The sequence below is a fragment of the Hyaena hyaena genome, unplaced genomic scaffold (assembly GCF_003009895.1).
Source record: "Hyaena hyaena isolate Hyena2069 unplaced genomic scaffold, ASM300989v1 scaffold_320, whole genome shotgun sequence".
In the NCBI taxonomy this organism is placed as follows: Eukaryota; Metazoa; Chordata; class Mammalia; order Carnivora; family Hyaenidae; genus Hyaena; species Hyaena hyaena.
Window position 1 is genome coordinate 1,579,667 of NW_024080952.1, and position 12,770 is coordinate 1,592,436.

General features: G+C 38.9%; 1 protein-coding gene across 1 annotated transcript in view; it reads right to left on the reverse strand.

Moving 5' to 3' along the window:
- Positions 1-4,434: 4,434 nt before the first annotated feature.
- Positions 4,435-12,770, reverse strand: part of FRMD4B (FERM domain containing 4B) — a 126,535-nt gene continuing 118,199 nt past the window's right edge. The window contains exons 22-23 of the mRNA XM_039248857.1: positions 11,928-12,060; positions 4,435-7,286 (exon numbers count right to left, since the gene is read on the reverse strand). Of these exons, the coding sequence (XP_039104788.1) occupies positions 7,166-7,286; positions 11,928-12,060 (254 nt within the window). The 3' untranslated portion in view covers positions 4,435-7,165. The remainder of the gene's footprint in view (positions 7,287-11,927; positions 12,061-12,770) is intronic.

Consider the following 12,770-nt stretch of genomic DNA (forward strand, 5'->3'; position numbering starts at 1 on the left):
ACCGTTGGCCATTCATTAGCAACATCTTCAGGCTACCCCCCCGTCAGAAGTGTTTGAAGTATGCATCTTGACAACCCACACACTGCAGCCTGCTCTGGCCCGTCTTTTGCCCCATTTTCTCCCTTCTGATCGGATGTCCATCCTTTCCCTTGACCTTGGCTCCTTCTTCCTTCCAGGGCAGCTCTTTTGTTTGCTCCTTCCTTTCTCTTTTCATTTTCTTTGGTTTCCATTGAAGAGAGGTGCTTGATGAGCAATTGCTTTTTATGATGTCATGGTTAATAAAGAGCATGAGGTTTGGACTTAGACAAACATAGGTTTGAATTTCGATTTTACAACTTACCGCGTGGTCATGTAACTGAGGTCAGAGGTAAGCTTTCTGAGCCTCTCTCTGTATATTCTTTTCTTGAATAAGATCACCTTTGTCACACAATTGTAGGAATGATTAAATCAAATGACAGCTCTTAGCCCGGTTGTTAGGACTATAGCAAGAACTCAAAAATGGCAGCTTTCTAACTTCCTGTATTTCTTTAATCCTGGAATAATACATCCTCCTATTCTTTTAGTTTCTGAAACTAACCAAGCTGGTTTTCGCTTTAGGGCTTTGGCAAATGCCACGATGATATTCTCTTAACCCTGGAAGAGCTTCTCTTTCTTCTTGTTTAACTGGACCTTCTCTAACCAACCCCCAAGCCTGGGCTGAAGCATGGCTGCCCCGAATGCCCCACTACGTCCCAGTAACCTAGGGCATTTTCTACCACATTTGGCTTTCATAAGACAAGTTCTGGGGCGCCTGGGTGGCTTAGTTGGTTAAGCGTCCGACTTTCACTCGGGTCATGATCTCGCGGTTCGTGGGTTCGGGCCCCGCGTCGGGCTCTGTGCTGACTGCCAGCTCAGGGCCTGGAGCCTGTTTCAGTCTGTGACTCCCTCTCTCTCTGACCCTCCCCTGCTCATGCTGTCTGTCTCTCTCCTAGAAATAAATAAAACATTAAAAAAAATTCTTTAAAAAAAAAAAAGACAAGTTACTCACATTGGTCACTTCTGTTTCTCCCTCCTTGACTGGACTGTCAGCTTCAGGAAAACATTCTATCTTCACTGCCAGGGACAGTGACTGATACTTAGTTGGTGTTCTAATATTTGCTGGATGTATGGTTTTTCAAATCACATACAATCTCTTCCCCACCCTCAGGAAACAATCATCTCCTATACTGTTCCATTTGTACCCTTCAAAATGAGACATCTCTGCTAGAACACAGGAAGGCAGCACCCATAGACGTGGGTTTAACACTTTTTCCTAGGGGAGACGCCCAGGGTTTCTCAAAGGGGGTCACTTTGGGCAGTTTGGATAGAACCGCTATTTGTTGTGTGGGACCATCCAATGTCTTAGGGCTGTTTATTGTCCCTAATCCCTAAATGCCAGTACTATTTCCACATCATTGGGGGATTCAAAGTGCAGCAACACATTTCCAAATGCCCTGCAACAGGTGGTCCAGCCCCAGTTGAAAATCACGGAAGTTTTAAACCTTTGAGACTTCCTAAGTGTAACAGGCATTTAAGGAGAGATCATTATCTAAAACTCAGTAGTGACATCAGCTTCCACGCTCCCATCCCCCTCGTACCAATACACCATTCTTGTCAAGACAGCTGCTATTCAAAAGCAAAACAAAGGGGAGAAGATGAGTTTGTGTGTGTGGCCACGTTAGGAATCAGCTAAGTATTGGGGCACCTGGGGGGCTCAGTCAGTTAAGTGTCTGGCTCTTGATTTTGGTTCAGGTCTTGATCTCATGGTTGTAGCATCAAGCCCCATGTTGGGCTCTGTGCTGGGCGTGGAACCTGCTTAAGATTCTCTCCCTCTTTCTCTCTTTCTCCCTCTGCCCCTTCCCTGCTTGTGCTTTGTCTCTCTCAAACAGACAGATAGAGGGGCGCCTGGGTGGCTCAGTTGGTTAAGCATCCGACTTTGGCTCAGGTCAAGATCTCATAGTCCGTGGGTTTGAGCCCCACATCAGGCTCTGTGCTGACAGCTCAGAGCCTGGAGCCTGCTTTGAATTCTCTGTCTCCCTCTCTCTCTGCCCCTCCCCTGTTCACTCTCTCTCAAAATAAAGACATAAAAAAAAGTAAACAAAAAACATATAGATAGACAGATGATAGATAGAAGATAGATAGATAAATGTTAAAAGAATCAGCTAAGTATTGCCAAAATAAATCTTGTTGCAGATTTCCTATTCTCTTTTGCAGGGGAGATAGATTCATAAGTCATCAAAAATAGAAGAGGTTGGAAGTATTAGAAGGTTTTTTTGGGGACTGGGCTCGGATTCTAAGAGGAGATTAATCCCCGATTCACTCTTTCTAAGAAGAATCAAGACTGAAAGCCCACAGCATAGCTGATAGAGGCTTATTCAGAGAGGAGTCCTTGGGGTCATGGTAGAAGAGCAGATAAACTTCATATTATCATGCTGCCCTGAACCATCAAAAATGGGGAAAGATCAATAGATATTGTCAGTGCTACTGATCAATATTTAGTTCATTATGGTTATCTGTGATTGTAACAAGTATATTCACTGGTGTGAGACATTTTATTGACTTGAAAATAACTAATGTACTTGGTCCACTGATGAGCTCATACAGCAATAAATAATGCAGTCCCCTGGGCTGCAAGCCTGGGTAGTAACTGGGAGAAGGGTTATCTTCACCTGTGTTCACACCGAGACCTGCCTTTGCCTTTTTGAAACTGGTAATGGAAAAAAACAAACAAACAAACAAAACAAAACAAAACAACCAAGAGCAGCTGAGCTTAGCGTGGATTTTTAAAAATCTTATTCGCTACGCTGACTATAGAGAAATTGTTCATGGAACAAGGTTGTGGTAGTTAGGACTTGGTGTTTGCCAAGTCAAAATCTATTTCCTGCTTTTCTCCTAAGAGCTGCATGACTTTTGACAAATTACTTGACCTTCCCAGTTTTCAAATTCAGCACCATGGAGATAAGAGCAAGGGCTGTTGCGGGGATTTAAGCAGCAGGTACACATGAAGCACTTTAGCACACCAGCCTGGCACACATTGAACTAGAATTCTATGAATGTCAACTCCTTTTTGCAATGGGATATGCTTTTCTTTTTGCTGTTCCAGGGTTGGCACAGGATGGGGGTGGAGAGGAGGCAGAAGAGTCCTATGAGGATCCAGAGGAGGGGACTGGACTAGGGTAGGAACCATGAGAAACAGGAGACAAGGGGCTTGACACACTTTGAGCCAAAAGAAGAGTCAAGTTCTACATCATTCATCATTTTCTGGGCTCTTTGTATATGTTAATTTTTTTTTCTCTTTGGAAATGAACTGCATCTCCATGGCCTATGAGGTAACAGGGGACAATGAATGACTTTCTGTATTAACATGCATGGATGGAGTACCTCCTGTGACAGAACTCCAGGTTAATGGTACTCAAAGGGAAGTCTAGATTCACCTATCGTGGTGAGTGTTGAGTCACATAGAGAATTGTTGAGTCAATACATTGTACACCTGAAACTAACAAAACACAGTAGATTAACTATACTTCAATTAAATAAAGGGTAGTGGGGCACCTGGGTGGTTCCATTGCTTGAGCGTCCAACTCTTGATTTTGGCTCAGGTCATTATCCCAGGGTTGTGGGATTGAGCCCTGCATCTAGCTCCATGCTGAGCATGGAGTTTGCTTGGTATTTTCTCTCCTCCTGCCCCTCCACCCTCACTGTCTGTTTCTAGGATAATTTTTTAAAAGGGGAGTTAAGAAGCTCTGTTACTGGAATGTAGATCAAGGTAAGTTCAGAAAGTAAGAGTCTTTGTTTAGAAACTGTGATTGCAACTTGACAGAGTAGGTTTTTTAAAAATGTATGTTTATTTTGAGAGAGAGAGAGAGAGAGAGAGAGAGAGTGAGCAGGGGAGGAGAGGGAAAGAGAATCCCAAGCAGGCTCTGAACTGTTAGCTCAGAGCCCGATGTGCAGCTCCATCTTGCCAACCATGGTATCATGACCTGAGCTGAAATCAAGAGTCAGATGCTTAACTGAGCCACCCAGGTGCCCTGCAACTTGACAGAATCGTTTTGTCTGATGAGTGTAATAATGAGCAGGAGGAATGTATTTTTGTATCTGTTTTATTCCACTTCTCTAGGAATTCATTTTTTAAGTTAACTTTTTTCCTTAGTAATTCATTTTTACTTTTCTTCACAAAACTGTAGGCCCACAATAGTTGAAATTTTTAAAAACTTGACTTTCATTACTCATCCTTTGAAAGTCCTCTAGAAAATAATCCAAAATGTTCCACTTTCCTGACAGTAGTCATTATTCTTCTTCTGAATACTCTTAAGGACTAACATTCGAAGGAATTCTTTAGTCTGAACCTTTGTTCCTAAGAACAGGCCAAACTTAATAGTTTGAGACAATTTTGGAATCTTTATTGCTGGTAACATTAACCTTTTATGAGTACAAGAAAGAAATTTGAAGAATTTTCTGAAATATAGAAAAAAAATATAAACAGTAAGGAAGGTGAGGCAATTTAGAAAATCCACCTGGTAAAATATACATCTTTATGAGGTAGATCAAAATATATACTGATACACAGAAGCCCAAGATATGTTCGGTGAAGAAACAAGTTGTAAACCGTACTCGTAATATGATGCTGTATTAAAAAATTACTTTATGCATCGAAGAAACTCTGAACTACTATAAAATAAATTAACACGTCTGAAAAAAAAAATAATTCTTACATCTGGAGTGTTAGGCTCCCAGCGCACGATTAGGTTCTCATCTTATATATTTGCTTTGTGTTTGAATTTTAGATTTTTATCGTGACTATATGACATAACTGTAATAAGAAGCGGATCAATGTGTTATGTTGAACAATTTGCCTCTGCCATGTTCTGATTATTAATAAATATACCAAAAATGCAGTTGAGAGAGGCTTTCCTAAAAAGACAGTGGGGAAGAAAATCATACAGTAAGCCTTCAGTGCTTCTATTTCTTTACCTTCTTTAAACATTTGGGAGCCAAGTTCCATGTGTTCTTTGAAGGCCCACTTGCAATTCTGAGCATTCCATTTCCTGAACAGAAGAAGGCTATTTCCATCTAAGATACTTGCACGGAAATATTAAGGTCTTCCCATGTTTCATTTCCCATTCCCTTCTCCCCACTGTGCAGGATAAATACATGTCAGAAGAAACATTTTCTTGACTTTAAAAGACCCGTTTGCGATTCTACAAAACTAGGATGAATGACTTGTTACAAATAAACAACATTCACAAGATTGGGAAGCCTAAAAATGCACATCTGTCATCCTCAGTGAGGCAATAAACTACCGTATTTCATCAATTCTAAGACAACTTTATTGTAAGACACAGCATCATTTTTGCAGCACTAAGAAAGAAAATAAAAAACACTGCCAATTCATTTAGAACATGCCATCCATCAAAAGATGCATCCTGATTTCAAAGATGTAAATATGAAAATATGTGCATCTTGGCATCAGTAAAATATGGTAATACTATAACTAAAAATCTGCAATCTTGTCCAACGTGATTACATGAAGTAGAGCACTTAAAACTGCTTTGTATGAACCCTGAATGTAATGGAAGAATACGTAAACATTTTCAGTAGCACACCTTCAGTTTATTGACCTATGTAAAAAAATAATAGGTCTTAAAAAGTCAGAACAGTAAAAGAATATGCAAAAGTATTTGTTTCTAGAAGGCGATACAAATATGCAAAAAGGAATAAGTTACTATTTTTTTGCATGTCTTCTTCTTTGTTCCAAATTCTTTACCCAAACTTCATTTCTAATGATACAAATGACTAAGGACCAGTTTAACAAATCATCTTTATGTATATATTACATGCTTTGGAATATAGATAGAAAATGTTCCAAAAAAGTTGTTCAGAAACTTCTCTATTCACAATATGAACATGAAACCTGTATAAAAGGAGGGACGTGGGGGAGGGAGCACCTTTATGGAATATTGAAGCAGAGTGAAGATGACAAAAAAGATCAATGGAATCATAAACCATAGCTAATTAGTTCTTCCAAGTAAAATATGAGGTAGTTTTAGCCTCATAATCAAATCTATTGCAGCTTGGAGTTTTGTGTTTTTTGTGTTTTCTCCTTTTTAATGACTAATCTTGTTTTTGTCACTTGGTGACTTAGAACCCTCTGTGGAATCAGGACAATATGCTTACTTTTCTAACGTTCACCATTTTAAGGCACACAATCCATCAAAAGTGATGTGGCTTTTGTTTTGTCATTTTGTTTTGTTTTGGGTTCTTTCTGTATTACCTTAAAATACTTTTTCAAACTCTTGATTAGAAAAAAACTCTCCGTGTCAGTTCTGCCATTTCAAATGACAGCCAAGTTGGAGAATTAGCAGCCTGAATAGTAACCCATCAGGCCATTGGTGTAGAAAGAAAAAAGGAGCCCAGTGATATTGTACCTTAGAAAATTCTCCAAGCAGAGTTTGTCAATTATTCAGGGGGCTGCTTTGTTTTCCCCAATCTGCTACCATAAAGTTATATTACAGGATGCTACGGCAATAAGTCTTTACGGAACCCATTTTACGGTGCTTATGAAAACCATCACTCTTTATAATATCCAAAAAACATTTACACTCATTCAGAACTTCATGAAAATCCAGCTTCTCTTCAAGTAATTTTCCAATACTGTCTAAATTGTTCACGTCCATGTAGAAATAGCATGTTATTCTTCGCCGGCTCACAAATCCAAACTTTCTGATGGTGAACAAGGACGAAGGACTTCTCGTTTTCCTTTGTCTCGTCATTCTGAATTGTGCTCTGAAATTTCCCAAACTTCCTTCCTATGGGAGACCCTGAACGCACTTTTCACAGTTTTACGGTTTGCCTTCAACAGTGTTTATTCCCTTAACAAGTGCTTGCTACTGATACAGGTGGAGGCTGTCCTCGGCAATGGTTCCACCTTGCTCTGTTAGGTTAGTGCCTGGAGTTGCAAAGGCATGTGGTTCAGGGGCTGTCACATGGCCTTAGAGTGTGACTCACTTCCAGGGCAACAGGGGTCCTCTCTTCAACCTCTGAGGCCTTTAGTTTTCTAAAGCCAAATCTCTTTCTGGGAAGACGAACACATTTTGCAAGGCACACTAGTGTGAGAATGCGGTGCTAGGTCAAGGGGTCCAAGTGAAGTTCAGACTAATGTTCCAGGCTTTGAATCTTCATGCCAAAAGAGTCTCTGCTCCCTACTTTTCAGGCTTTCTTCCAACTGATTTCCATCTGTACTGTCCAGTTGACTGATCTCTGTGTACTGTCTATTAAAGGAAACCAGAAAAGTTGTTACTTGTGGTCATTGTGATTCCCAGAGTACAAAGATTACTCAAAGAAATAGCAGAAAGCACTGTCAAGACAATATCCAACACTTGGAAATAAGGCAAAGCATGACTGTGTGTTCTTTCCTTGACCTACTGGAGGAGCATTGTCGAAAAGGCCCATGCAAGGTGTACTTAATTCTCAGGAAAGATATTCCTTTGTCTCACTTTCATTTACCATTGATTAGGACCCAGACTGTGGTGAGTTACATGTAAATTTGTAGGGTTTTTGTCTGAGAGAAACACAAATAACGTCTGTCTAGTATAAAACGATCATGGTTAAAGTTTTATTGCCCCGTGAGCCACTAACTGTTTTTGTTAACTCTAATTCTGTAATCTTATTCTACTATTTTATCTTTGAGTGTGTTGAATTCAGTCTTTTGAACTGTCTTGGAAGCAACTTTACCTTTCTGTTAGTTCTCTCATTAATTGGTTAAATAAATCTTTGACACACGCCCACTTTCTTTGTGTGAGAGTCCTATTTTTAACTTTTTAAAAGTATTTCTGACAGCCACATTTTTAAGTATTCTTCAAATTAAGGGAGTATACTAGATCCTCAGGAACAAAGGAATATATTTAGAGACAGGAAGGGGCACTTAGGGACATGTTTTACACCTGTACAGTGTATCGGTCAAGAGTAAACTGGAAACAGCATCACATATAAAAATCACAGGCATATTTGGAGGGTAGATCCAAATGAAGGCGTCATATTATACAAACCATTCCAATCAGCAAAACTTCATTCCTACAGTAGTAGTTTAGAATAGGTTAGATAGTTAGTAGGTTTCTTTTTATTTTGAATTTCTTTAGTAAAAAGGATTAAAAAGTCATTGGAAGAAGAAAGAGCTTTGGAAAGAAATACTCCATGAAAGCAGGTATTTAGTGTTTTCATCTAATATAAAATACAAAGTCATATTTCCATAGTTCCACACATCAGTCAGAGCGAGCAAAACTCCTGCTAAGCAAGAAGCAACACACAGATCTGAAGGGCTGTACTTACTACTGCTGGCTACACTTAGCAAAAGAGAATTTAAAACTGATCTCATTTCTGGAGACACAACCACTCTCCGGGACAGAGGCCCTCGGTTTTGCCTAGTTTTGGTAGAGTTAGATAAGGAAGAGGATGCACAATGGAAAACAGGAAGTGAAAGAAAAACAGTTATTTGAAAACACAGTTTGCAGCATAGAGCCAAGAACTGGACTGTATTATATACTAGGCAGGATAATAAGAGACTTCAACATTTATGATTCTGGAAAGTTCATCCCACTGACAATTATACCACATCAGACCTAGAAACAAATTCTTATTGGTATAAATTCGTACCCTGGGAGAAAGGATCTTCAAATAATACATACTTCATTTATTTAAAAAACACTCAAATCTTTAACATAAGGGCAGGTCTAAAGTTTTTATTTTTTATGAAAAAAATTTTTTAATGTTTATTCATTTTTTGAGAGACAGAGAGAGACAGAGTGGGAGTGGGAGAGGGGCAGAGAGAGGAGGAGACACAGAATCCAAAGCAGGCTCCAGGCTCTGAGCTGTCAGCACAAAGCCCAACGCGGGGCTGGAACCCAGGAACCGTGAGATCATGACCTGAGCCCAAGTCGGTCGGATGCTTAACGGACTGAGCCCCCCAGGTGCCCCTAAAGTTTTTATCTTTATCTTGAAACTAAATTTCTCTCTTATTTTAAAAATTATGTGTCCGTCAAAAATAACACAATTTTAGAGCAAATTTCTAACACTTGGTCGACGGCTGTTATTATACTTCCCTTGTAATAGGTCAAGTTAAATTGATCATTCTGGGGTGTAATAAAAAAAAATCCTTAGGGCACCTGGGTGGCTCAGTTGGTTAAGCGTCTGACTTTGGCTCAGGTCATGATCTCTCGGTTAGTGAGTTGAAGCCATGCATCGAGCTCACCTGTCAGCATGGAGCCTGCTTTGGATCCTCTGTCTCCTTCTCTCTCTACCCCTCCCCTGCTTGCGCACTCACATGCGCTCCTGCGCATTCTCTCTCTCTCTCTCAAAAGTAAAAAATAAAAACATTAAAAAAAACTCTTCAATAGGCAAATTAGATGGAAATAAGCACACCTGTACCTCTGTTGCTGGGAGGGTAAATTGGCAAATCTTTCCAGAAAGCAAGGGCTTAAAAAAATATATTTTTCAATTTAATCCATTAATTCTACTTATTGGAATGTATCCTAAGGCAATAATCTGGAATTGAGACAAATATTTTGTAGAAAGATGTTAATAGTAGCATTACAATGAATTATAATGAACAAAAAAGAAAATCTAAAAATTCAAAACATAGGAACTGTTAAATAAAGAATGGCATATTTACTGAGGGGAATATCATGTTGATCCCCTCAGAAATAAGGCTTAATGAGTTTAAAAAATATGAGAACATACACATGTTGTGATATTAAGTAATAAACTGGGATTTCATACACAATGAAAGATGCAAAATTATATATAAGTTTATATACAATCACGTTTAAAATAGATACAGAAAAAATGGGGAAATGTGTCAAAATGCTAATAGAGACTATCTCTAGATGGTGGAATTATAAGTAAATTATTCCCTACTTATTTAGCCCTTTATTATTTTCCTAAGCTTCCATAATGAGCTCATATTATGTGCATGTGTGCGCACACAATAGGGATCTTGAAATAGTCTCTAATTTCCTGTACATCACCACCCCTCTGACATCAGACTCCCGTGTCAAGCCATATTGGGCTGGCTGAAATAGAAAGGCACAATTGGGAAACACACATTTTCTCTAAAAATGTTCAGTACCTTCCTGAGTCCAGTGAAAGTGGTGTCGAGGATCTTAGAACCGTCTTATGTGCTGATTATTTTATGTCACTTCTAACTCCGTCAACAAAAAAGGAAAGTAAAAGTATACAAACAGGAAAACTATTTGCAAATGAACTCTACAAAATGATGAGAGCTGAAGTGAAAAACTTCAGCTCCAATTCTGGGGCAAAGCCATTTTAGTTCTCGCTCCCAATTCATTTCCAAGTATTGTTTACAGAAACCCAAGCTATTTGAAGTCCTCTGAGGTATGTTGTCACTAAAATTCTATTTTGAGCACACCCTTTGTGGAGGTAAGACAATTGGCCCAACAGTTTCAGCCAAGAAAAACTCTCACTGAACACAGAGAAGAAAAATAAGGCTTTGGGGGTTGAATACCTCTAATTCGCTTATAACACTGAGTAATTTATTAAATGATGATTTCACTCATATCTGGAACTTAAGAAAAAAACAGATGAATGTAGGGGGAAGGGGGAAAAAGAGAGAAGGAAGCAAACCATAAGAGACTCTAAACCAAAGAGAACAAATGAGGGTTACTGGAGGGAAAGTGGGTGGGGGGTGGGCTAGACAGGTGATGGGTATTAAGGAGGGTGCTTGTGATGAGCACTGGGTGTTGTATGGAAGTGATGAATCACTAAATTGTTCACCTGAAACCAATTTTACCATATATGTTAACTAACCAGAATTTAAATAATTGAAATTAAAAAGGAAAAGGAAAGCAAGAAATTAAACTCTTAAAATCAACAGGATAGGAACTTTTAAATGTTATAATCTGCGTAAGTCTCCCTATGCCTGAAGCAATTTGGCCTAAAGCAAATTTAAATAAAAACAAACAGAAAATGCTCTATTTCTTGACACCATGGATGTGAATTATACTCTGGGAAAAGTGATTGGAAGAAATGACCTCCTCAAACTTAATTCATCCTACATATACAAAGAAGTAAAAAAGGTGTAATGCCGAGTTTGCAATCTTTCTTAAGATTACATTTTAACAAATTGTTCTTGTACAAATGTTTACAAAGAACCATGATTATAAATAGGACAGCTGGCTGGGTCTGTAGCTTCTTAATGAACACAGGGTCAGACATAAAAAGGCAGCAAATGTTTGAAATCAAGCCTACCAACTGTCTATGAGGAATTTTGGTACGGACAACCTTTTCTGGGGTAGAGATATTTTTCTTACAAGGTTCCAGAAGACTCTTAAATGGATATATCAATATTACGGTTTTAAGTGCTTCAATTAAAAAAAAAAACCTTTCAGACACAGATTTTAATGTCCAGATGTCTAAAATGAATGATCTAGATTAGGAGTGAAGAAAGATTTTCTTTAAAGGTCTGATATACAAAAACAGCCATAGATATGGGGTGCCTGGGTAGCTCAGTTGGTTAAGCATTTGACTTCGGCTCAGGTCATCATCGCTCAGTCTGTGAGTTTGAGCCTTGCATCAGGCTCTGTGCTGATGGCTTGGGGCCTGCTTAGGATTCTGTGTCTCCATCTCTTTTTGCCCCTCCCCTGCTCACCCTGTCTCTTGCTCTTCCAAAAATAAATAATCATTTAAAAAAAGAAAACAAAAGACATTCATAGATAACAGGTATATGAATGAACATGGCCATTTTCCAATAAAACCTAATTTATAAAAGCAGGTGGCAGCTTGTTTCTGCCTATTGGCTATATTCTTGTGACCCTTGAGCATTCATAAAGTAAAACAGAATTCCTGAATTCTTTTGACCAGGAATAGGCTAGTAGAATTTTGAAGCATTGCTTTCTCACCTGCCTGGAGAGGGCAAAGGATTATAGATGTTGCCATAGCAGCTGGTGTAGGAAGAATGTGCCGGTGTCTCGTATTCAGATAGCCCTACAGCTATCTGGGTCCTCCAGTTCCCAGAAGCATTTGTGGAAGATACTACAAATAAAAATGGAAAGAGACAGAATTAGTGGGAATATTCAAAGTGAAGACTGTTTTGGCCATCTAGATGTACATTATAATTATCTGTGTGCAGAGATTAAGAGCCAATGGTAATAATCAACGGAGTTCTTTCCTATTCTAGTATAGTCAGTTACTGGCCATGCGACCTTGGGCAAATAGTTTATTCTCATTAAGCCTCAGTTTCTTCACCTGTAAAAAAGGGATGATAATACATATATATCCTGTATAGGGACAGTATCGTGATTAAATAAGGTTATATATGAGAAAATTTAACACTTTGTCTAGTATAGAGAGTAAGCACCCCCAAAATGGTAACTATCATTGATATCATTATTAATGACAATAAAGTGAATTGAAAGGCATGCTATAGAAAAACCTAAAAGACAGGTAGAAAAAAAATTCTCATATACGAAGAGAGTCTTTCCATTCGGGCTATGGTGGCTAGATATATAAGGCTTTATTTGTAAAGTTAAGGTGATGAGTTTGAGTTTCTTGGGAGTCCTTTGGCAGAAAAGCACTCCATAAGTTGACCTGTTGGGACAAGACTATTCCTTGGCCCAAGGCAACATAAGCCACTAGCAGAATCAATGCATACTTTTATGCCTTTAAAAAAAAAGTGTGTGTTGGAAGGGGTGGGGAAGGTAACCAGAACAGGAGGCATTTCAGGAAGAAGAGAATTAGCTCTA